At 45.6% G+C, this 26,016-nt stretch overlaps 1 protein-coding gene across 7 annotated transcripts; it reads right to left on the bottom strand.

Annotated features, from left to right (window-relative positions):
* Window positions 1–193: 193 nt before the first annotated feature.
* On the bottom strand, window positions 194–25,620 carry HIPK1 (homeodomain interacting protein kinase 1). Of its 7 annotated transcripts, none has more exons than XM_086862313.1 (16): window positions 25,346–25,620; window positions 23,320–24,397; window positions 17,805–17,928; window positions 15,708–15,827; window positions 14,861–14,947; window positions 13,851–14,035; window positions 13,401–13,563; window positions 12,826–13,048; window positions 11,865–11,986; window positions 10,242–10,376; window positions 7,627–7,769; window positions 7,291–7,473; window positions 6,582–6,797; window positions 6,104–6,342; window positions 5,638–5,774; window positions 194–4,742 (listed from the first exon to the last, which is right to left on the bottom strand). In XM_086862313.1, the coding sequence occupies exons 2-16, from the start codon at window positions 24,393–24,395 to the stop codon at window positions 4,257–4,259; spliced, it is 3,639 nt and encodes a 1,212-aa protein (XP_086718439.1). In that variant the 5' UTR covers window positions 24,396–24,397; window positions 25,346–25,620; the 3' UTR covers window positions 194–4,256. The 7 variants fall into 7 exon arrangements, with proteins under 7 accessions (XP_086718439.1, XP_086718441.1, XP_086718440.1 ...); XM_086862315.1 differs by having other exon boundaries at window positions 7,627–7,766; XM_086862314.1 differs by lacking the exon at window positions 25,346–25,620 and adding an exon at window positions 24,896–25,179.
* Between the last annotated feature and the right edge of the window lie 396 nt (window positions 25,621–26,016).

Raw genomic sequence — 26,016 nt, 5'->3', positions numbered from 1 at the left:
CACCGGCAGCGGGCAGGGAGCGATCGGAGCCGGGACCGCTGCGCTGCGGAGGAGCGAGTGTGCCACCTAGTGCCGCTGTATCCCAAACCCGCATCCCGGACACCCGCATCCTCATCCCACACCATCGACACCTCATTCTGGACACCCCCAAACCCCGTCCCACCCCCCTTAACAGACCAAGTGATCAAATGAATAGAGTACAGAAAATTAACCCTTTTTATTGATGCATTGCAATTGTTCTACATTTTTACCATATTATGTAGAAAATACTTAAAATACAAGCTACTTTGTAAAACCAAAGACAAACATTGAATCCAAAGATAAACTATGTTTTCACAATGGACCCTTCTCCCATATAGTTAGTATTAAATTTTTAAATATCTATTTCTTTTGTTAAAATGATTTTTACATACCCCCTAAGTACATCAGCAATACAAACATAGATCAGTAATTGTCAGAAACTACCTGTATCTAGCGGCTTGTAAAAAGGAAGAGCACAACCATAAAAGAAAGTTAAATTTTACACAGTAACTAGCATATCAAATACATTTAATAAAGTAGGAATTCCATTGCAATATCAAGGATTCAAGCAGAAATACTAACATTACATATAATGTACTGCTACATGTAGTGAGATAGATATAGTTCAAGCTGAATCTGAAATCACACATTATATAAAGTTTAGCAACAAACAACCATGTGGACATGCGGCACCATTCAGAAGTTTAAATAAAATTAATAAAAAGAAAGCAGGGCTGTGCCAATCCTGTCATTTAGAAGCAATTTAGTTTCATGTAGTAAAAGAAATTGCTGAGTCAGAGGTAAACTACTGCATCCCATCAACTAGGTGCTAAGCAGGAAAGCCTCAGGAGTTGCCTCTGCAGGGGCTATCACAGCTGCAAATACAGGTCAGGTAAGAGAAAACTGATTGAACAGCTCAAGAATCACAGAGACAAACCTAGCTGGGACCACGGCTGTCAAATATTCCAAAGGTGAATCCCAAACTAGTTGTAAAGAAAACTAAAGGATGCCAATTCCTATCCAGAGATAGATTTCTCTCCAAAAATGTGTAGCAGGCCCTGACAATGAGGAGAGTCAATTCTTGAACCCATTTTGAGGCTGGATATGCAAGGGAAGAAGGATGTACCTCCTTAGAGCAGAACACAATACACCTAAATTTGGCATCATATACTGGGGCTAGACTGGGAGGCCCTGGCCCTGCTGGGGTGGGGTTTGATGTGTATCACAGAGGAATTTTGGGGTTTTACAGCTTGTTCCAAATGGAGCACGTTTGATTTTACCTACATCATTTCCATCTCATCCTCCCTGTTCCAACACTTCGGGGAACTTGGGCAGTGGAGGAGATGACACCACGCTTTGGGAATACATTTGATTTGAATTAATTGTGTTACAAGGTCTCTAAATGGACATTTCAAGCTGCTTTTCTTAGGGGAAAGTGGGCAAGTTTTCAAAATTATTAGCAGATTTTGATAGAGGTCTTTTTATATTGGCTTTTTTTTTTTCCTGTTAGTTAAGTGTTTTCCATGAAGTCCTACTTGTGAAACAGGGAGTTGGAGCTTGGTTTGCCTTTTGGTGGAAAGGCACAACTCTGTACCCAAGAGGTATCTCAAGGCAAGTACTGAACACAAGCAATGTCAAAAAAAGCAAGAAAGCGCCTACAGCAACAAAGAGCATTGTTTGCAGCAACGATGTGGCACAGCAAGGTTGGTTCTCCGCACGCTCACAGAAGTGCTCCGACTACAAACACACTGAACATCAACGTGGGCTAATGCTACCGTCCAGCTCCACAGCCCTCCATCCCTCCCTAGTCCATCCACCTCAGGCCAAGCTTCCTTCTAGCAGGAATGTGGGCTTGCAGAAATGGCTCGGGCATTTCCTGCCACAGCCAGGTCAGGACTGGCCTCCTTCCCACTGGGACGGAACATAAACTGGGGTTCAAGGTTACCAAACCTCTTATTGCTGCAGTAACACGACCGCTCGAACCAGTTTATATCATCATCCTTTTGAACAAGATACTTTATGTATTAGATGAGAAATAATTCCTAGTACAAGGGACCCAAGAAAACAAAACGTAGTCCAAAACCTGCACTGATTATCCAAAGTGAGTATTTCTTCAGAACACTAACTAGGGCTACAGCTGACAGACCTTCCCAACAACTCCACATTAGCAGTAGCATAATAAAACTTTTTAATGGTATTATGTGCTTTACAGCAGGCTCTCTTTGGTATAAATATTCTATCACCAAGCTAGCAATATTTTACACGACACGTCTGCTATTCCTGTGGGGGAAGGTAACGCTACACTAAACCTAATAAAAGTGATTGCACGTATTTAATCACTTCTGCAATATTAGACTAAACATTCCAATGCATTCCCAGCACTACCTTATTCGAAATGCACTGACAGACACTAACAGTACATGTGCCATTTCAAGGGAAAGCTTCAAGGGGACATCACTTCACTGGGAACAAGAACGGAGCTGGGATGAGAGCGGTGACAGGGAGAGGGCTCTGCACCATCCTGCTGCTCTGGCTGGGGAAAGCTGGGTGGGTGAATTGCTTCAGTTCGACGGGGGCTTGCTGGTCCCTCGTAAGGCAAGCTCACTGTAAACTCTAGTCACACTACATCATCATTTAAGGCACTACAATAAGGGGACACACCAAACAACTCTTCATCACACATACCTGTGCAAAACAAATCCAAGGTATCCTTTCCTCTCGTGAAGCTCTACTCCTCTCTCAGTGCTACAGTGATGAGCTCTAACCATTGCATTATATCACATACATTCCAACATGAATCAATTCATTTTGGTTTAAATACAAAGGATACAACACTTCCATCCCCAGGAACGTTTAAGAATTAGACAAACACTAAGTACAGAGTTCAAGTATAATCACTACACATTTTGATTACAAAGACAGAACATTTGGGGTTAGCAGGAAGTTTTGCTTGTTATATTTTTCTAATCAATATGTACATATTTCATTTTCTGTAAAATATTAAAACACCACCAATACAAAACTTCTAAAATAGTTTTAAATTCAGTAATAAACTTTAAAATCTGGATTTTTTTTTCCTTTTTTCTTTTTCTCTTTTTTTGTCTTCGTTTTTCTTTTTTTCTTTGTTTTTGTTGCAATTCCTACATGCATGTACTGTTTACAAGTCTTATTTAAGAGCGCTTTAGAGTAGCTGCTGACATATCCAGGAGGATACGCTCACAGGAGTATAAAAAGCTGTACACATCAATACAGTGATGTTTCATTGTATTTCAAATTCATCTCCCTCCTAAATGAATCATATGAGGCAAAAATATTAAGAAAAACAGAACAAAGCAAAGCCCTGTGCTTCTGTGAAGGAATCCAGCTCCATTATAGGGCCAGCATCTAATAAGCTGCAGAAACCAAATTTTAGAGCAATGCTGCATTATTCATTCTCAACTGGAGACAACAACATCCTGACAGAGCTGCTGAGCTCTGTCACACAGTGAGATCCTGAATACAGTTTGAACCACTTAGAAGAATTCTTCAATGAACACAACAAAAATTCAGCTGGGTTAATGGAGAATTTTCAAGGAAACAAAGCAGACTCCAGGGTTTACAGGACTCCTGAATGTATCGTGTTGCTGGCATAAGGCAGCTGCCTCTACCAGTCCTTAAACAAAGTAGAGGAGTAAACAAAACACCTTTGACAGAAACATACATGGAAAGATGTAATGGCTTTTGCAGAACCAGCAATTTGTTAAAGAGAAGTGAATTGGAGAACAGATGTTAAAATAGTAAATCTGACTTTAAAACTGCCCCAGCAACGTAATGAGATAAACATGCACTACATTTTTAGTGGCAATGTGGATTTGTGCAAGCTACTAAAATAGAATCTGCAAATCTTTTAGTTTAAGTACACAAGTTAAAAAAGACATCAGGATCTGTCTTCTGAGACACTGATTTGACACCCCTTTTGATTAGCACAACAGAACAATTTTAAATAAATGTGACCATGAATTTTTTAAAAGCATCTATAAAAAGTAAGTAATATTTTAAAAACTTAATTAGTGACCCTCGTACTGGTAACAAAACATGCTGCTCAGTTAGTGACTGAACTCACCAGAGACATTTGGGAAGAACATACAAGCAGATCAGGGAGAAACACAAACTAGGCAGTCATTCCCAGGCAAAGGTTCACCTGAAATCCTTCTCCAGCCTCTCAGGCCCGTCGCAGGACAGTGCTTCAATGGAAACTACAAGTAGGAGTACTGGTTGATCTTGGTGGGGCTCAGCGGGTATCCAGTGTAAATAGCAGATCCTCTGGAAGCACCAATATAGGACTGGGGAGCGAACTGGTGTTGGTACTGGGCCGGGGGAACGTTGGCAGAGGTCAGCAGGCTGGGCCCCACGCTGACAGGGACCTGGTGCACCAGGGTGCTGGGGTGGGCAGCATAGGTGGTGTGGCGAGATGAGCCCTGAGGGGAGAACAGGTGGGCGATGGAGGTGGTGGAGCCCAGCGTGGCCGCAGTGGTGGGGGCATAAGTGTACATGTGGGGCTGGCTGGACAGGTGGGCACTGGCCGTGGCTGCTGCCAGGTGAGGATGCACTGGGCTGCTGTGCTGGAACGTGTAGGGAGCCTGAGAAATCGTTGACGTGAGGGGGGCCACGAAAGCTTGCTGCCGGCGTGGGACAGCGTTGCCACTTCTCTCCTGGGAGGCCAGCACTGTGGTTTGCTGGTTCTGCAAGGGGAGGGAGTAAAGGAAGTTAGTGGTCGTGCTCAGGTGGGCAAGCAGCAGCCGGAGCCCCCTGATGGACAGCTCCATCCCCCCTGACATACCTGCAGATCCCCCTCGTAACACCCTCCCACAGATCTGAGAAGGTAACAGCACCTCCACAAGGACAAAGGCTACACTTCTGCTCTGCCACTCGGGGGGATTCCACAGCTGGACAGGTGCAGGCAGGTCCTAGATCTGACCCAGAACCCCTCACACATCCACTCCTCTTCATGTTGGGAGGGTGGCAGCAGGCCTGCCCTGTCTTAGCACCATAAATTCTGTCTGGTGCCCATGCCAGAAGTGAACTGCAGGGGTAACAATGCTCCCTCTCCTCCGAGAGGCTGCTGCAGTGTGACCCAGAGATCAAAAGTCCTGACACAAAATGAAGCTAAACCAATCTTTGAATGGAAGCATTCGAAGATGTCAGGTGCCAATTGTTAGTTTGAGAGATAAAGTCCAGTCTTAATCTACTGCTTGGAACTCTGTGAAGTCTAGAGAAAGGTAAAGAACTGAAGAACTTCCTTATACTGCACCTTCAAAGTTACTCTAATTCAGCAGCTGGATCTTGGTGTCACCATCCTGAGTGGCAAGAAGGACCTGCTACAATTCAGGTGTGACAAAGAGCACAGAGAGAGACTTCCTTCTCCTGCTCTCTGGTACAAATTCTTTGCCTTGAGAAACCTCCCTGTACTCCCCACAGAGTCTGTCCTACTCTGCACCAACCCAGGACAGGATCAGCTCCAAAGAATTAGTGCTTGCAACTACTGATCCTCTTGCAAGCCAGCCTTTCTCCCTGCCTCCCATGTTTCTAAAGCAGTTCTGAAGCATCCCTGAGGCCAGCAGAAGCGGGCAGGCTCACCTGACTGAGGTTGAGGGGCTGCACGCCATTGGTGACGACACGGTGGGAGCGGTACCCCGTGGGTGTGATGCAGCATCCTGATGACTGCCCGCTCACTGAGGCCACTGGCTTGGTCTTACTGGTGCTGCTCAGGATGCCTGGAAGATGTCACAAGCTTAGTCCTCCCCCTTCCCATGCTGGTGGTAACCAGCTCTGGGCACCAAACTGACTGTTTCTGTCACGGAGATTTTGCTTTAATTACGATTTCAAATGTGACTAAGAAACCATCAGGAATGTTTACAGATCTTCCTAAATGCAGCCAAATGTAAATGAAAGGTAAATCTGTCATTGACTATGAAAACAGACCAATGCTTTCAGAACAGCAGCTGAGAAAGACCCATTGAGGAAAGTCCAAAACTGTGAACATGAATGTGACACGGGCACAGGAGAGCACCTGAGCCTTGGCAAAGCACACTGAGATACCCACCTGACGCCTGGGTGGCTACAACGCAGTCGTTGAGCTGCATTTTCAGGGGTGGGACAATGATGGTGCGGGAGCTGGAGCTGTCAGCAGCAGCTCTGCTGGGCAGCTCCAGGGCCCTCCCAGTGCTCCTGAGCGAGGCCAGGGGGTCTGGGGCATAGGGGCTGCTCAGGGATGAGTCTGAGTCAGGGGAATCATTAACAGTGACGTAGCTGATGACGTTGGATCTCTGCTTCATACCCAAACTGCAGGGGAGAAAAAGACAAAATGCAAATGGGAAACATTCAACTTTGCCCACCAGATTACAGATCTCCCTCTGGAATCTCACACCCCCCTCCTTGTCAGATAAAACTCAGATTAACTGCAGGCACAACAACACACAGATGTGATGGGGAATATTGTGTCTTATGCAGCTCTTCTGAGCGTGTTCCCCACTCTCCCCGATGTGTGAGCTGAGCCCAGCACAGGCTAAATGAAATCCCACCTGGCAGGTTTGTATTTGCTGTCCTCCTCCTCATCAGTGTCGCTGCGGATGGTGATGACACTGACAGGGGGGCTGGGGGTGTCAGGGATCACGATGGGCTGGTGCTGCTCCTGCACAGGGACGAGCACGTTGGAGGAGGAGGAGGTGGAGCGCAGGGGGCTGCTCCCAATCAGAGAGTACACTTGGGTGGGCACAGGCTCCAGAGATGAGCTGGGCCTGCAGGAAAAGCACAGCAGGATTCAGCTCCAGGAAAAAGAACATCAGGAACATACAAGCATAAACATACATACATGAACAGAACCTCAGTGCAGACAAACAGCAAAGTGCCACAGACACAGCCAAAAGCACTCAGGAATGCTCTGAATGGGACTGACCCACATGAACACTGCCAGAAACTGCCACCCCTCATTCAAAAATTCTGCCACTCGCATTGCTTTGGCACCAACATCCTGGGAGTGTAAAATCCCCCTGACCAGGACAGCAAAGCACTTGCTCAATCATGTCCTTGCACTCACTGAAATCAATACAATTTAAATCAGTGACTACAGCACAAAGGTTTTCTCCAAGATATCTTTAAATGTAGCACAATAAAGTTATGCCCTAAATGCCTCTGTGATCAGAAGATGTGTTTTTCACACCATAAAGGCAACCTCCACAAACAAACTTGTGGCTTTTCTAGGACTGGGAAAGGAAGCAATGGAATTCTTACTTGGCTGTGCTTGGTGTTGGCTGCTTGTTCTTCTTTGCTGGCGCATTGCTGCTCTGCTGCTGCCTCACAACATGAGCAACCCCAACATTCAGAGGCTGTGCTGTGGCCAATGTCACATGGTTGGTCAGCAGAGATGGCTGTTGCATGAGAGTGCTGTACTGATTTCCATGGGAATGTGCATTCCTGGAGCAAAGAAAAAAACAAGAGACCCAAATCCCGTGACTACACTGCAGGAACCTCAAGCAGCAGCGAGCCCCTGAGGGGAAGGGAGACATTGTGGGCACTGTGATGGATGTATTCCCACTTGGCAGGGAGCTGGAGCCCTGCAATCCCTACCTCCAGTCAGCCAACTGCTGGCTGCTGCCAATGGTCTCTGGGATCACGGCTGCTGGCTGGACAGAGTTGTGCAAAGCAACCCCTGGGAGCTGCTGCCAGGTGGAAGGGAGCAGGATCTGCTGGGTTCCCCCCGGCCAGGCCTGCTGCAAAACAACAAACACAGACACGAGGCTCACTAGGCTTCAGTTCCTGCAGGGGCAGGCAGAGATTTGTCCAAGCAATAAATGCACTGGGGTGGATTGTTAGCTTGCAGAGATATAGCTCATCCATGCACGTTTTTTCAAGAACAAGAAAACCAGAGGAATGAACTTTTCAGATCTCTTTTATCACTGCTGTCACCAGAAGAAAACAATGTTTATATTGTGCTGCATGTGCAGCCAGGTATTGCACTGCCAGGTGCAGCAGAACTGCTTAGGACCGTTTCTGAACATAACCTTACACCACTGTTCTACTGAAAACTCCCAAAATATTAAAACAATTTGGTCCTTTCTGTTTTTCTGCCTTGCAGGGCTCATGTTGAGAGAGCTGAGATGGTGTTACTATTGTGGACATTCACCCACCTCAACTGAAGCATTTAAGAAAAGCCACACTGAGAGATAATTTAGTTATATGAAGGCAGGTTCAATTCATTAATATTATCAATGCTCCTGTCCAAATAAATCTGATACTGTAATATTTTCATTATTTTGATAATATATGGCTTTCTCTCCTGCAGCTTAAACTGCAAAACATGCTGTTTTAAATTCAGTATCTCTGCAAGTAACAGATCCACTTAGTACAAATACCAGTTCCGAACAAGAAGCCTTCAAAGCAGAGAGCTGCTAAAACCTCTGCCAACATAAGCAGAATAATAATAACAATAATAACAACAATAACATTGAAAAAATAAAAAAATAAAAAGAGAAATATGTTAAAAGTCACACCATGCGTCTTTCCAAAAGCCAACACCTGCACAAGACAAAGCAGAGAGTTTAATACAGCAAGATATAAATTCCCAATGAGAGGCAGAAATCGGGCCTTCCAAGCGACGAACTGTTTTGACAGAGGAAGGACAAAAATATGCAAAGCTTAGCAAATGGCTAATGCAAACTCAGGGGAAGCAGCAAGGGAGAAGTGTTGGAAGCACTAAAGGTGAGCAAATTCACGCCAAAGGCTCCCAGAATCCAAACAGAACTAGTCAAGTCCTCCAGAGAAACTCAGAATGCAGGCTCAGAGTCTGGAGACAGCTGGCTCTGATCTCCCCTGCTGTACAGGGAGCTGAACCTCAGGTCCACTGCACACACACAGCAGAACAGAATCTGCCTGTTGAATCAAAGCCCAAAGACAGCTTGGAAAACATCGCTAACAACTTGCTTGTGTCCCAAGCTCTGCTACAGTCACCCCTTGCTGTTTTTGGAGCCCAGATTGCAGACTTTCAGCAATCAAAATTCAACAATAGGAAAGAAGAAGCACCCCTGGGTCTGTTTAGCTCAGAGCTGTGACCAGGAGAACCCCACTCTCCTGCCTTCCCATCCCCAGAACCAGGGAACAGCTCACTTGGTTCACAAGAACTCAAATGAAAGGGTTTAAATTTCAGGACAGGTATGACTCGAGGAAATTCCACTTCAGCAGAGGCCTCCCTCTCGGAAGAAAATGACATTCAAACTACCACTTTAAAGCCACAAGAAACAACATGGTTCACACAATGGAATGTGCTTTGAAGGACATGTGAGGATACCAGCACTTCAGTGCACTGCAATGTTTTCATAAGCTTCACTGATCTGATTCTGGAGTTTTACAATGACTTCTTTGTGGCACTTGCAAAGTTGTTCTGATGCAGGTGCCAGAATACAGAAGAGAACAATTTTGCAAACATACACTTCTTAAAGGTGTGTTCATTCCCTTCCCCCATCCTTTTTTCAAATTATTCCAAATTACCTAAAAGCTAGCTACTGCCATTTTGGATACTAGAGCTCACCTTTAATTTCAACCAAGAAATACGTATCAACTGAAAGTATCTGTGAGGAACAGAATCTTTATCTGGATGAAGCAAGCTACGTGCGATTGGCTATAAATAACAAAAGGCCAGAAAATCATTGTCAATGTTCAACAGAGGTTAAGAGAAATCAACTGCTAGAGGAATACATTAAAGGATTTGCTGTCATTAGGGATTTTAGCCTGTGCTTAATGATCTGAAACATTTCTCCATACGAAGCAGCTTTACATGTGTTGCAAAAAAAATATGGAGCTAACTTGCCAAGTAGGTCAAATTCTGGCCATCCAGGTACCTGTAGCAGAGTCAAGCTAAAGACTGATTCCTTTGCATTCCACAATCAAAAGGCTGAGATAGGAGAGTAAGCGAAGAACAAGAACGATTACAACTCTTCTAGGGTCTAGTTTAGAAGAGCTTTCAGTACTAGGCTAGCAAAGGTAATAGTCAATGGATCTGGATTCTTTACAGAGCCACACTAAACGTCAGAGTCAGACAGTGCTTCAGCAATGTTGGGGAGGAAAACAACAAGACATTAAGATGTAGCAAGAACACAGCCACAAGATGGCACATGCTTCCATGCCCTCTGCAAGTCTAAGTTAAAACAAAAACTCAGTTAGTGAACACAATCAAGGGAGGCAATTACCAGTACTGCAGCCGTCTGTTCGACCAGCGCCGGCCGGCCGGCTGCGCAGTTCAGGGTAAAGGGCACCGCATACTGCGGCGTGATGGTGGCTACTTGAGGATGAAGAGTTGCTACCATTAGTGGTGTACAGCTTCCCTGAAATGTAGATCAGGCAGTGAGTGAAACACAGAGCTGAGGCAGGTAAGTGCAGGTCAGTGCATTGGGCACCGCGCCGGTGCTCTGAGGCACGGGAGGGAAGGGACGCACCGACACCAACACCAACACCCAGACCCTGCAGCTCCTCCACAGGCACCTTCATGGCCCTGAGGAGAGCACGAGGAACTGGGAATCTCCAGTCCAGTGACACAGTTCAAAAGTCAAAACAAGTTGGGGAAAAATCTGGGGATGGGATCTCTCTCTGATGACACAGTTCAAAAGTCAAAGTGAGTTCAGCTACTGGCACTTTACTGGGTCCCAGAGAGCAAGTGACAGCCACGCTGCACTAGCCATGGTACAAACTGCACCCCAGGCAGCTCCTGCACTTGCTGTCAGACCTTCAAATCCACACCCGAAACTCTTGAGGAAAGATAAACTATGGGATTTCATGGAAGGCACAGCAGATCTTTGGTGTCACGAAGAGCAAAATTATCTGTGATGAAACCACCCAGACATGTATTAGTCCGTCAAATGTCTAATTAAAATTATATTCTTGGTGTGCAATGTGCACTCTTGGATTCAGGTGGGCCTTCAAGTGGATTCTGCTTTTTGGATACTGTGACCTGTATCATTAATGCTAAAGAAACCAGCAATACAGAAATATTTGGACTAAACAAACTAAAAATTACTCATCTACAAGAAGGTCAGTAAGTGCAATATACTGCCTGAAGAGTAAAACTAACAGAGTACATGTTAATGCCAGCAGAAACTAACACTATCCAAATAAATAAAAATGCACTTAATTATAAAGGCAACTACAAATTTTCAGTGAATAAAACTTGTGAATCACCAGGAACTTATTGTATATTAAAGGATTACTTTTTGGAAATTAAAATGGTTTTAATTTATGACACATCACTAATATTTATAACATCATTTTTAGAATGATTTGCAAATTTTGGTATTGCATGTTGCTTAAACTGCAAACTGCAGAAATAGATATGTCATTACTATACATTAATTCACACTATGAATATAACTAGGTGAGAAGGATTCAGAAATAATTTTGTTGATTTAAAGACAAAATTTTAGCATGAGTGATCTTTGTTGTCACCTCTATTTACTGGGATCTCACTTCTCACAGCAATGATTTCTCCTGCCACGTTTTTAAAGTGTAGGCAAAAATGACCAGCACTGCCTGTAAGGCAGTGTTCATGCCTGAAAAATACAGCCTGTTTTTAGCAGCTGAAAACCACATATTTATTCCCATTATTAAATCAAACTCCTAAAACCAGGGAGGTACATGATATAAATTAGCTCAGACTTTAAATATTTCAGAAAAACAAAACAAAACAAGAAAATACTGTCTTAGAAGTGACCTGCATTTAACCTTTCAGAGTGTCCTGAGAATCCCCTGCACTCAGGCAGGTTCTCCTGGATGGTGGAATTGCAGTTAAGCCTATGAGGGGTTTGGGATGGGTTTTTTACCTGTGTGAGAACTCCAGACTGGATCTGCAGTGGCTGTGCTGCAGGTGCTTGTGGCACAATTGGGACAGCATTTTCCATCCTGACTGGGAACCCAGAATGCTTTGTAGTTGCCTGAAGTCCAGCTGTGGAGGACAAGACACATCACTAAGCTGCCTTATTATTCTTTCATTTGTTTCCAAAAATCAAATTCCTACTAGGTAAGGGCAGAGGATAGGATTGGATTAAGGGATAAAAAAAAGCTTTGACAAAATCCCAGCAAAACACCAGCTGGAGGAAATACTTCTGCATCCTGGGATCCATGATGGACAGCCAGCCCTCACCAGCCTGGCTCTGTGGAGCCTGGTTTGCAGGAACAGTAATGCTGTTCCAAGTTGCTTGAGACAAGTTTAAAGCTCAAGCCTTACACCATCAGTTCCCAAGTCACAAATAACATTATCACAAATAACCCTTCAGACTGTCCAGGTATTAGCATAACCACAGAACCCTGAGCATGAACAGAGCTCTGCCTGTGCTAAGCTCACTGACCTAAAACCTGTGAGAATCCACTGGCAGCAAAAACCTGCATCAGGGTTGTGAACTGAGGCTCAAACACCAGATATTTGCTCTTGAGAAAACACAGCAAGACACACTGATTTTTAGGCAGGTCTGGCTCCTCTGCTCCTTGCTTTCTGTGGAATGCTGCTGTGTTCAGTTCAGGGGGAAAAACTGGTTGAGCAACCAGCTGGAACCTGCAAGCCAGGCAGGCAAGATCCTGTCACCTGTTCCAGCACGATCTGGAAGGGAATCAAGCTGCCTGCACATGTCTGACCTGGTTCTACACTTCCATCTGATGCAAGAACCCTGTGTGACACCCACAGAAAGCTCTGCTCAAGCCAGGGTTATCTCAGTTTAGTATAAATCACAATTTCTCCTGCCTTAACTGACTGAAACCACAGCATCACACAAAGGGTTCTTGGCTTACTTTGAAAAGCAGGGGGACAAACAATGAATGTTTGCTGGAAGGGGTCTGTCTGTGTGCAGATCTGGGTGGTTCCAGGCTGCAAGGAAACACTCTGCTGAGCCACTCCTGCCACTGGGGCTGCAGAGGATGGGTACAGGGCAGACTGGTAGTTGAGCAGGGAGACGTCCGAGTTGGCCAGGGAAAGAGTAGCAGCAGCAGTGGAATTGGAAGCCAACACACTGGCCTAGAAAAATAAACAAAAAAATCACTTATCTCTTGTAATCTTATCTCTCTTTGTTATAAAACAAACAACAGGAACCATCAATATTAAACTAGGAGGAAAGCACCTGGAAAATGCTTGAGGTAAAAAGCTTAAGACAACACAGAACAAAAAAACATGAACTGCACCCAATTTACTTGCTGCTGAACTGACAAATTTTCAATACATGAAGAGGCTCCTTGTACTGACTTTTGGAAAATTACACCTTGAGACCAGACTATGAATTTTGGACAGTAGTTTAAATTTTGGCCGGATGGCACCAGATCAGCCTACTCCATGTCTTTGATTAGGATAAAACAGGTGAAAGATGCTATACCTGGTTGTGTACTGTGTTGAGCTGGTTGTTAAAGCTCATTGTCAGGTTTGTGCTTGTGTTAGGAGCAACATGAGTGGTGAAAGGGCTCTTGATCTGATTCACTGTATCATACATGTTCACTCTTCTCTTGCAGATTTCCATGTTCTGAAAGCAAGATTTCACACTGGAACAGAATGACAGAAGGAAAACATCAGATTTGTAAAAACAGGACACAGATGTGACAGATTCCCAACTTTATGCACGTGCTTTAGGTTTAGGTTCTTTTAAATCAACAAAGAATGTCCTAAAACATGAAAAGGAAGCTTATGAACATTCCATTCCTTACACATGCCATTGGTATTTTCAGATCAGCCAGGAACTGCACAAAACAGCACTGACAGAAAGCTGGGAAGTGTTGCTCTGTGATTCCAGCAAATCCTGAAACAAAACAACTCATCCAAGGGAGCTTACTGGTTACTGTGGGGGAAGTCCAGCAGATGTGCCATTGTAACAAACGAATGGTTCAAAGTCTTCAGTGGAGTAATTCTCTTATCTGCATCAATTGTCAACATTTTCTTCAACAAATCAATGTATTCCCTTCGGTCAGCCTTCTCTGCCAACATGTCGGTCCCTTCTAAGTCTGTAGACATATTCACCTAGAAAAACAAATGGGAGAAGTTCACACAAGCATCAAATTAATTGCTGCCTAACAATTCAGTAACTTCACATCACACAGAAATATTTATTAAGCATTACTGTCTCTTAGCCAGACTAATTTCAGGTATTACAGTGTTAAAACACCACCCTTCCCTTGCTCATTCTAGGAGAGAAAGTCAAACTTTCATGTGGAATTCTCAACAGGGGGTTGGGTTTATTCAAAGGTATCAACCAGGCTTCATTCTCCACTCACTGGCAAAATCCCCTCATGTTCTGGGATCTATATGGGGCTGGCAAGCCAGAATGATTCCACCTTCTCTGCACAGATGTAACCTGATGGTAACAGCTACAAGAGTGATAGAAAACTGGTATTTAAGATTTAAGGCCTCATGATAGTAAAACCACTCAGATATTCCTTCATTTTACCTCTAAAGAGAGAATGAGAGTAAGAATGACCTGTAGTTCTTGTCATTATTTCCAAAGTCTAATAAGAGGTTTAACCCTACAAATGCATTTGAAGGGGCTCAGCTCTCCTACTGCTCTACTATGCTGGGAACAGCCTGGGCACACTCTTGTCTAACACACTGAGGCATAAGAAAACTCAAAACATTTCAAACAGCTTCATAATTAACATTTTGACTGTTTTTAATCCACTGATTTCTGATGCAAATTGGCACTATGGTAAACCTCCATCAGTGCTCTGAACTGCCAGTGAAAGACGACTGGTTACTCCTCATTTTTAGAGATTCCCCCAAAAATTAGAGTTACTGAATTAAATTTATGAAAAATTCATGAGTTATCTGTGTCCCAAGATCCCCACACACCTGCGCCATATCATCCAAACAGTTGAATATATATTTCCGAGCTTCTTTTGATTTTATTCCAGTTTCCAACTCATGTTCTTCTGGGGTCTATAAAAAAAACAAATTAGTATAAACATAGATATTGCATATTGATAAGGAAAAAGCAGCAAGAAATTTGCTGGTATAAGAAATTGAGGTAAATGATCATTCACTGCTTTCAGACATACCACACACCAGGTCAAATCCAAAGAGCCCCGGGATCCCATTCCCTCAGCTGGAAAGATCATTTATTGCAAAGCTGAATTAAAAACAGGATGACTTCATTTCAAGGCTTCCTTGGGTAGTACATTAGCCAAAAGAACTGAAGGTTTCTGATTTAGGAAGAGGCTATAAATATTTTAAATCCCTCTTCTACAAAGAAGAAAGGCAAAATTCCCTTCTTTTTGCTGCTCAGCTTTAAAGGTAAATCAGGCCTACATCCCATTCTTTCCTGTCCTCTGCCAACCCATAACCAGATTCCTGTTAAACTAACAAATCCATCACAAAATACTGCATTTTTTACTGGTTGGATTGTCAGGAGATGACAACAAGGTGACACACTTCCCTGAGAATGAGCAGCCCACAATAAGCACCCATTATCTCAATGATGGAACACCCACTCTTTGCTGGTGCTATCATGCACTGCTGCTTTTGGCAGAGCAGCACCAGGAGTTCTGCACAGCTCCTGCAATTCACAGACCCCAAATCAGCCACGTTTCAAAGCCAATCCTCACTCACAATGTTTTCACAGCACGCCAAAACTGGGTGGGAATTTTGATCAAGCCTTCAATGAACAAACGAGAATTGGGGTTGGAAGAGACAGACAAACCTTGAGCCTCCACAGTGGGTATCCCAAATTTGGATCTCTGTTAAAAAACCTGCTTGTTTTCGTTCCTGCACTGAGAAGATATTCCGCTGGAAGGCCTTGAGTTTGTGAAATATAACGAATCTAGGAAAGAAAATTACAAGAGTGAGGACTCCCACCATAAAGAATTCACAGCTAATGAGGTAATTAACAGCCAGGTTTGTTCATAGCTAATAGAAAATTACCTGTAAAGAAAGACTGTCCAGATATGCAAAACTGCAAAATTAAAGGGACCATCTCAAGTACTTATAAAGCCACTTTTGCAACCACACAAAAATTTCAAGTTTCAAATGCATCTTTCTTATTTTATGAAAATATTTTTTGCTAATGTGTATGTAAGCAGACTGTAGGCTTTTAAGACATTAAACAGTGTAAGAAATACATATTTTGAGGGAAAAATACTGCAAAATTTATCATGTATGTATAAATAATTAAAGGCATAATTATCCAAGCAACACCGCTGTGCATGCCTACACAATACACTAGGCACAAAACTTTAGAATATGGCAAAAGCTCTCACTGACCAGAAAACCTAGACCAAACATCCTCAAACACATTTAATATACTAATTTTTACATGTTAAAAATGTAAATTTTTACATGGCTCAGAATTTTGGAAGATGCACTCAAATCCTTGTGATGGTATTGATAAGACACTGGTAAAGAGACAACAAATAAAAAGGTATGCTCAAAAGGAAAGAAAATAGCAAATTTATTAAAAACTCCACAGTGTTAATGTAACTGTGCCTTGATCAAAACATCAATTACAGATCCTTAGCATTTCTTATTTGCCAAACTCCTGCTATGCCACTGTGCCAAAACAGGGCACTGTCACATCTTGTGATAACCTGAATTTATGGGCTCACTTTTCAATTAAGCCAAGGTGGATCCAAGTGTCTGCACGTGAATATTTCTTGTACCTACACAGTAGTTCAGGTAGCAGTTCTACTGTTACAGGACATAACTTTTGCTTTACAGCCAAAGGGTGTTTAAAAAAATAGCTGTAAATCCCATCCCAGCCCATTAACTTATTCTTGGAGACGTCCTCTCACATGTTCCACCTCAACTTCCACTTTCTGCTGCAGGATCTCAGAAAACATGAAAGCCAAGTCATCCCCAGTCTTCAAGGGAAATTCAGACATCAAAATGAACCCGATGAAGTCACACCTCACAGAGGGCTGCAGAATCCTGTCATTAAGCAATGGAAAAAGCAGCTCCTCCCCAGCCACCTAAATGAGCAGATAAGGTTCTCAGAATTACACAAAACTCAGTGCACAAGGAAACCACCAGGCCCTACCTCAGCTACTTTCTAACTCATTCTGTTAATTAAGGTACAACTGTGTTTCCTTTGGAAATTTACAGCACTGGGAAGACACATGACAAGTAAGTTTTCAAACTTAGTAAGTTTTCATGTATTTTATCACATAAGGAAAACCATACCAAGCACTGTAACAAGATCCCACCACAAAAACCCCAGTGGAAAAGCTACTCTGAAAAAAACCCCTCTCACAGACTTTTTGTCCTTTTATAGGCACTGACTAGGCCAGGTAATAATGCCAAGTCCACAGACAGGACTAATTAGTTCAAGATGCCTCTCAGAGTCTTGCCCTTGGATTCCAAAGACAGCTTGAGGCTCACACTTTGCATAAAAACTGAGGGTTGCTGTAGGTATTAACAGGGCAGGAATGATAAGCTTGCTCTGTCCCCACATGGAAAAACTGCCCTCATGGTGAAATTACAGAGGGTGCTTCACACCAGGAACACACACCTCGCTTCTGCTTTGGCAGGAAGGTGTTTCAACAGCTTTTGGGTTTGGAAACCAGGGGTTAACTGCAAATTGGCCCCCTTTTTTTTGGACAGGATACACTCAGCTCAAGTGAAAACACACAGAACTCTGTGCTCCCTGCCCAGAGACAATGGGAATATCACAGAGAGAAAATGAGCTCAGACAGCAGCAATGTGCACTGATGAAAACTGATGCAGGACATGAGGGGTTCAGGAGGGTTTGAAGGCAGAAAATTTGGTTTCATGTGAAGATCCCACATCCCCCACGTGCTCTCACCTGGTCATACTCAGATGCTCCTGGATACAGAGGCCAGCCCAGAAACAGCTCAGCTATGACACAGCCCAGTGACCACATGTCAATGGCTTCACAGAACGGCAAACCCAGGATGATCTCAGGAGCCCTGGAAAGGGAAAAGGAGAGAAAAGGCCAAAGTCAAATAATTTACTCTGAAAGCTGTAAACCTGTAAATCACTCTGGGTAAAGCCCCTCCATGAACAAGTAAATCTGTGTGAATATAAATTATTCACTTCAATGCAGAAGTTCTTTCATTGGGTGGCCTAATGGATCCCAACCTTTTAATCACTTAGGTGGATTATTTTCTTGCCACGGTTCCCCCCAGCTCCTAGGAGACCTTTATATCACAGTTGCATTAAGTTACTCTGTGAGTAATCAGTTTAATTACACTTGACAGCATGCGAGATATCCCTGAGACAGCACACAGCATCACAGAATTATGGTGAGCTCTTCAAGACCATTTAGTCCAGCCCATCCTAACAGAATTGCAAGGAAAAGCTCTAGCAAACTGAGTCTTTTCTAGAAGGTCTTGAGACCCCAGGCAGCTGCAGGAGGCTTGCCTGCTTCATGTGAGAAAGAAGAGCACCTGCAGGGCCAGGAAAAGGAGCTCCTCAGAGAGCTGCTGGGTTTCTATCAGCAGGTTTTTATGCAGGGTTTGCTCAGAGAGTTTTGAGTTTAAAATGGATGCAGAGAGCCCAGCTGGAGGTTGTGTTTCAGGTTTCTGTGCACTCAACCACACCTAATGCAAAATGTACCTGTCTGGCTCAGCCTTCATGGGGAGGTGATAAAAAAAATTCACACTCTGAGCAGGGTTTGCTTCTCTAACAGGTTGGAATTTCAGGGAGATTTCTGTCTGGAGCTGACTCATAACACAGAAGGATGTTTTAGTACAGCTCTTCACCTACAGAGAGTTCTGAAACAAACTGAGGCCGATCTGGCAGGAGAAATTCTGGTCCTACATTTGCCTAGACCACAAAACCCTAGGTGCTGCAAACCCCACGTGAGCTGGTGTGGGAATTTACTCTGGAAAAGTACAGTAAATACAAAAGCCTTGACCTTCATCATGCATAACTAACAGGACAGCAAAGGAAGACAGAAAAGCTCTAAACTCCAGGCTATCCATTTCCTGGTCATGCCCCAGGGCCTGTGTGACATTTCTGGTGTTACACTATGGAAATTTCAAGAAAGGCTCTGAAATCAGTTCTGATCCCTCTACAGAATTCTAAAAACCAGGGCTTGGTAAGGTGTCAGTAAATTTGACACCCACCCTCCTCTACTGCTCAACCTCCCAACTGTTTGTCCATGGCAAGAAGTGACTCCCAATTAATCACCCTTTGTGCTGTGGTGACACAGGTACACCTTTTGTTTTAGGTGTCTACACAGGTGTCTCCAAAACAAAGGCACTCAGCCCAGTTGCTCAGGCACATGGCACCTGAGAAAGCACAATATCAGAAATGGACTGAGGTTAGAGCAACCTGGGATAGTGGAAGGTGTCCCTGCCCATGGCAGGGGTAGGATGAGATGAGCTCTAAGCTCCCTTCCAACCCAAACCAGCCTGGGATTTTATAAAAATGATAAACAGCCGACCCAGCTGCTTGTTGCAGTGAGGTCACTTTTATTCTTTACTATCTAGATTTTATGAAGTCTGAGCCCCCAAAACCAGAGCCATGATACATCTCCAGTAATCAGAATAATAGCTCATTCAAGCTAAGACACAATGACACTCTCTACTCAACACTGGTCTCTTTCTACCTTCTTGTTTGGCTGCTCCTGGCAGTTGTTGACTTTGGAGAAGTTTCTCACACGTGAAAATAAAATAGATATAGATATAATATATATTATCATATATAATATATCAGCAACAGCTGATATTTGAATGTTGACTGTCCTGCTAACATTTATATTTTAAGGAAATACGTTAGAATAGATACAAATTTCTACAGGCTAAGAGGTGCAAACCAGAGGAATCTCTTTCTTCACAAGTAGAAAAAATACAATTCATACATTTACACAGGAGCATTCCCTTGCCATTACTTCATAAGACATCATCAGCAAAGTGTACTGCCCCTCTTGATTATCCTGATGCAGGAATTTCCAAATGAGAAAGGACCCAGATCTGTCATATAAAGAATGCTACATTTGGACTGGCAAAAAAACTAAAATATAGATGGCTTGTGGAATATGCAGAGCACGCTAATTCTTCTCTTGTGTGTTAAAACACCCCCTCCAATTCCAATGGAAATAGAGATTTGTGGCAGTTTGCTGGACTTTAACTCCAGGATGGAATAGACTCTTGTATTTCTGCATCTCAATACCATGATGACAGCAAGTTGAAGTCTTGTATTCTATTCCTTGCAACTAAATGAACGTCTCATGAGCCACCTGATTTCATTCTGATTGCAGAACAGAGCTGGGAAATCAGAATTTCTCTCATCTCCTTTTACACCACTGCAATTAGCAGCCTTATGAGATGTGAGCTGAACCAGGACAGCAGGCAGAGGTCACTTCCATAGCTGCTCTGCCAGAGATAAAAGTGATTTTACCATCTTAAGCTCTTTGAAATAAAATCAACAACACTCTGCACAGATGCTTGCCAAGCACTGCCTCCCAAAGCTGACAAATACACTCAGGCACTCTCAGAAGAGAAAGGACTCACAGCATCCCCAGAAAACTGCAAGACTCTGTCCCAGCATTTGCAAACACCCCCTGTTTACACCTGTGCTTTGGGATGGTGGGAACACAGAGCCTGTGCAAGTGCAGCAATGCAGGGAGCAGCAGGGCCAGCACAGAGCTGGATTAGCAGAGTCAGACTTGGCAGCAGACGCTGCTGCTCCCCAGCCAGCATGGCTGGGACAGAACTAGGTCATGGAGCCCAAAGCAGAGGTGAGAAATGGATACTCCTGCACTATGCAGCTCCCTCAGTGCTCAGGGCCACCTTCTCATAGCACAAATTATCCAGTCCTACATTTTGTGCTCCACACTGGCCCACAGGCAGCACCCCGAGACAGGGAGCTGAGTAAAACTCCCAGGATGGCTGCACTCACATATAACACAGGATATGAGTAAACCCCACTCTGTACAGCAGGGAGATCAGTATTCCAAGGGTTTTTTTATTTCTGTACACTCTGTCCTTCCATTGTTCATCCTCCCCAAGAACAAAAGCAAACTCACCTGAGTTTTCAGGTGAGGAATTACTGCAAAAACATCCTAGAGCTTCCACAGAAACTGTTCCCTGCAGAGAGCTGATCTACTACTCCATGATGGGCTTTAGACCCAAAGAATTCTTCATGGGCACTGCTACTCACTCTTTAAAGTGTGAGCAGTAGAATTTCCCCTCCTGAGTGGGGTCAGGCAGCAGCAGTGTCTGTGGAAAAGGGATCCTGACTCAGCTGTGGCACACCTGTCCTGACAAACCCAGTGTGACATCCCAACGAGCAATGCTGCTGGAGCTGTACATGGAGCAAGGTGTCACTGCCAGCAGGACAGCCAGACCCTAAGCAAGCTGGGCTGCTTGGGCAGCATGACCTCCAGCAGCACAGAAATTAATAAAGGAAGATTTTTTTCCTCAAGGGTACATAAATCAGAAAATCTATCCTACAGCACCCGAGTGTAGCTGGTTTAGAGTTCTCTACAGGAGAGGTTACCTAAGTGTCAGTAACAAGGATTGAAAGCTAAAAAGCGAGCACAGAGAAGTTTATTTTTAATGGCTGACAGAGAACCATATGAAGAATTGGTCTATGCTCTTTCATTAAACACAGCATTGAAAAAATTCCAACTTGGAACTCATCTGAACACCAATTTAAAGTGAATATGGGTAAAGCAATCCAGTTCTCCCACAACAAGCTATTTTCTGCGCCATCTTCGCAAATTCCTAGATTATGGATTTTAGTAATCATCACCATTAGACTAATTACATATCACTAAATACTAGATTTCCACATCACAGCATTCTTTACTCCAGCCAAGCAGACAGTCCAATGCCACCTAATCCCAGGTTATTTGCCTTCCTGGCAGAGTCAGTCACCCCAGGAAGCTGGAAGGGGCTGGGAGTCCCGTGCCCCACACACAGATGGAGCAGGAATTTCTCTCCCTGCACCCTCTGGAAGATTCTTATCAACCCTCACTGCTTTTCCTCAGCTAAATCTGCTTTCTGAGATACCAGAAACTGAAAAGCACCATGGGCCTCCCCAAACTGCTTTGCTGACACATGTGGCAAGTCAGATAGAGCAGATTCTTGACCAGTGGTCACCTCTTTCCATGCAATAACAACAAAACTGATGATGTATTTTAGAGTGAGCATTTTTACAGAGCTGTGGGGCACAGGACAGCAGTGCTACAAAAAAACCCATACCAATCAATAGTTTAATTGGAAAGATTGGTGCCAACAAACTGAGCAAAGATCATGAGCAATGGATTAAGAAAAGTCTGTATCACATGAAAGTAATGTCATAGAAAGCTGGTACTGGGTGTTAGAGTTAAAAAGAAAAACAACACAAAAACAAAGGGAGCAAGCACACAGGGAGCATGAGGGATAAGCAGAGCAAACCTACAATAAGCCAGGCTTTAAAACTGAAGTGAGCAGCCAGGGAAGACATCAAACAGGGCAGAGACACGGGGTGGGGTGGAGTGTCTCAGTCCTGTCTGGTCCCAGCTGGAAGGACTAGATACTAGTTCTGAGTTTTGCGTCAAGTCAGCTCACATTCCACCCAAAGCAACCCTGACAACACAGCACAGACTCTTCACAGCCCTCTGAAGCCAGAATTTCTTTCTGCATCCATTTATTGAAGTCTGCTGCTACTTAAATTCAAATACACACTTAACAGAGCCAAGCTGGAGAAATAATTGAAAGAAAAAGCACAGCTTGCTTTGTGCACAGTCTCTAAGTTTTAACATCTCTGCCCATAATTTATTTTTAATTCTTGGGCAAGAGTAGGGTAGAAGACATCTCTACATATTGCTAAGGGAAGCAGAGATATTTTTCCTAAGTGCTCTAAGGGAGCTGCAGATCTCATGAAAGCATGACTTAGCCAGGGTTGACACAGGAAGTCATGTGCTCGTCAAGGAGGTTCAGACAAAGATGAAGAATCAGAAGAAACAAAAGCAAACAGATATTGACATCCCTTTGACTTCTCTCCCTTCTAAATCTCCAAGGTTAATGGACCAGTTTCAGATCATGGCAGACAACCCCAAATGCACTACCTAACACTCCTATACTGCTTCTCTAGTTTGCTATTTTATACAGTGTCACAAGCCAGTGGACAGGGTAAAATCAACTTAGTGCACTGATCTGGGGGGGAAAGGAAGGTACTGGGCTGCAGATTAGGCCATTCTTGCAAGGCAGACATCCAACTTTCAGAAGAAATCTCCAGGAAACGTGCAGAGCTGACGATTTCCTGCTGCCCCTCAGCTGGGGTTAGACAGAAGAGCTCAGTGTCTGTAGAACGAAGCCCCAGCAGGATCAGCCTGACCTGGTTCAGTGAGCAGGAGCAGTGCTTACCTGTAATACCGTGACTGCAGGTACGTGGAGCACACGGCCTTGGACACATGGCTGGCTGACCCAAAGTCTATCACCTTCACTCTGTAGGGCTGGCGTGCAGGATCCACCAACATGATGTTCTCTGGCTTCAAATCAGCATGGATCAGACCCAAGCTCTTCAGCTTCATCAAGGCAGTAGCCACTTGCTGCAGGATGGGCCGGATGTACTTCAAGGGCAACGGACTGAACTTGTTTTGCTTTAAGAAATCATATAAGTTCTGTTCCAGCATCTCAAAGACAAGGCATGTATGATTCTTGTGTTGAAAGCACTCGTAGGAGCGGACGAAGTTGTACTCATCAGCATTCTCACTGCTCAGGCGAGACAGGATGCTCACCTCAATCTGGCCCTGCCGGGCATAGGAAGGGTGGTTCTTCAGGATTTTGATGGCTACAATCTCCTTCGTGCTACGTTTCCAACATTTCGCCACCTGCCCAAACGTCCCTCGTCCCAGGAATTCCAAGACCTCATAGCTGTTGGTCATAGAGCACAGGATCTCATGCTGGACCAGTTGATAATCCCCCTCCCCACTGGAGCTGCTGCTTTTTGTGGTGACCGTAGTGGTCGTGGCCGCAGCACCCACCGCAGGTCTGTTTTGCAGCATGAGAGGTGGATGTTCCTCAATGATCTGCACACTACCGTTGCTGTCAACCTCTTCACTTTTCCTTTTTAATCCACATTTTTGGTATGGTTCCAGCAAAGAAACGTTGCTCCTGTGCGTGAGGGTCTGGCTGCTCTGGAAGGATGCTGTGGCGCTGCTGCCGGTGCTGTCGGCCGCAGTGACCACGATGTGCTCGACGGAGGGAGCAGGGAGAAGGAGGTTCTGGTCGTAGGCAGGGATGCTGAAATTGGCTACCTGATGAGAGGAGCTGGCTTGCCCTTGAGCTGCTGGGAGGTTTTTGCTGTGGGTATAATACTTGTCACTACTGCTCTGTCCTGAAACATCCCAGACAGACGGCTCCACTTTCAGTTTCTTGGCACTGCAGAAGGCACTCGAGGATACTGACGGAGGGGAGAACACCTGCAGCTGTGAGGCCATACCTAGAAAAGAAGAGAACTCATTAGGGGCAGCAGGTTGTGACAGACAAGATTCTCCATCTGCACAAAAACCTTTGTTTTTCTGAGCACCATGTGACACCCACCACAGAGGAAGGGAACCTCTGTAACTGCTGCTCCTAAGGGCATCGCCGAGTGAGGCTGTGCAGTGGGATTACTGCATTTGAGAAGCACATGGCTCCTTATCCAGCCCTCTAAGGGTGAAAGGAGACCAAGGACACGACAGGAATAACAGTCAGTTAGGCTGGAAAGGACCTCTGAGATGATCGAGTCCAACCCAGTGACCAAACACCACCCTGTCACCCACACCAGAGCACTCAGGGCCACGTCCAGTTCTCAAACACCTACAGGGACGGTGACTCCGCCACCTCCCTGAGCAGCCCGTTCCAATGTCTAACCAGTGAAGAAATTCCTCCTATTGTCCAACCTAAACCTCCCTTGGCGCAGATAAACACTCTGTGCTCTTGTCCTGCCGTTCGTTACCTGGGAGAGGAGCCCGACCCCCAGCAGGCTACACCCTCCTTTCAGGGAGTTGCAGAGAGTGATAAGGTCACTCCCGAGCCGCCTTTCCTCCAGGCTAAAAAAAAAAACCCCGGTACCGAGGAAAACAATACAGAAGATCAGGGGAGCGCAGGAAGTGGGAAGACCCCGCGAAAATTACGATCCCGTCCCCAGGCCTGTTTCCTAGGCACTGTAAAAACAGAGGCAGTGGGAAACCCAACCCCGGCAGGCCCAACCACCCCGCGGGGCAGCGCCCGGAACGCCCAGAGTGAAGCCCGCCGGGAGCGGAGGCCGCCGGGCCGGGCCGTTACCGGGACTCGGGCCCGGCCGCGCCGCCGCCCCGGGCCCTCCCCGGCCCAGCGCAACCCCAGCGCGGGGGAAGGGGAGGGCCCGGGCCTGCCCGCCCCGCCAGGCCCCGCCACCCGCACTCACCGCCGGTGGGGGGTTCTCAGCCGCGGGCCGGACCTGCCTGGGGGACACGCGGGGGTGCGGAGCCCCGCAGAGGGCTCATCATAGCCCCGCCACGGCCGCTGGCCCGGCCCGCTCGGCCCGCGCTCGCCGGGGGGAGCCCCCAGGCCGCTCTGCCGCCGCCGCCAGGCTCCGCCGCGCCCTCACGGCCCGGCCGGGCTCCCCCCGCCCCGTCCCGCCACCGCCCCGGGCCCGAGCGCCCCCGGCCCCGCCGCGCTCCCGCCGCCGCTCCGGGTCCTGAGCGCCTGCACAGGCCGAGCCAGCCGAGCCCCGAGCGGACGAACGCGCACGTGACCGCGGGGCGGGGCGGCCGCAGGAAGCGCCGGGGCGGGCCGGGACCGAGCGGGGCGGGGCCGGGAAACAACGGGACAGCGCCGGCAACCGGGCCGGGCTGGGCTGTGCCGGGCCTAGGGAGCTCAGCCGGGCCGCGCTCTGGGTGTCAGAGCAAGGCCCAGGCTCTGCTCCGGGGTCCCAGCGATGACACCAGAGGAATGGGCAGGAACAGACGCTCAGGAAGCTCCACCTGAACGTGAGGAAGAACTTTCCTGTGAGGGAACGTTGTCCAAAAGGGTGTGGAGCCTCCCTCACTGGAGATGTTCCAGACCCATCTGGACATGAGCCGGTGCCATCTGCTC

This window comes from Cyanistes caeruleus, chromosome 24 (genome assembly GCF_971803275.1).
Source record: "Cyanistes caeruleus chromosome 24, bCyaCae1.hap1.1, whole genome shotgun sequence".
Lineage (NCBI taxonomy): Eukaryota > Metazoa > Chordata > Aves > Passeriformes > Paridae > Cyanistes > Cyanistes caeruleus.
The sequence above is the reverse complement of the archived record's forward strand: the minus strand, read 5'-3'. Positions and strand labels throughout refer to the sequence as shown.

Bases quoted from the DNA above. Each gene is read 5' to 3' on its own strand.
- HIPK1 (XM_086862313.1), bottom strand. From the start codon at position 24,395: ATGGCCTCACAGCTGCAGGTGTTCTCCCCTCCGTCAGTATCCTCGAGT. The intron at 10,377-11,864 runs GTAAAAAACCCA...TCTACATTTCAG, and splicing joins AGTCTGGAGTTCTCACACAG to GGAAGCTGTACACCACTAAT. The intron at 7,770-10,241 runs GTAATTGCCTCC...GTTGTTTTGCAG, and splicing joins AACAGACGGCTGCAGTACTG to CAGGCCTGGCCGGGGGGAAC.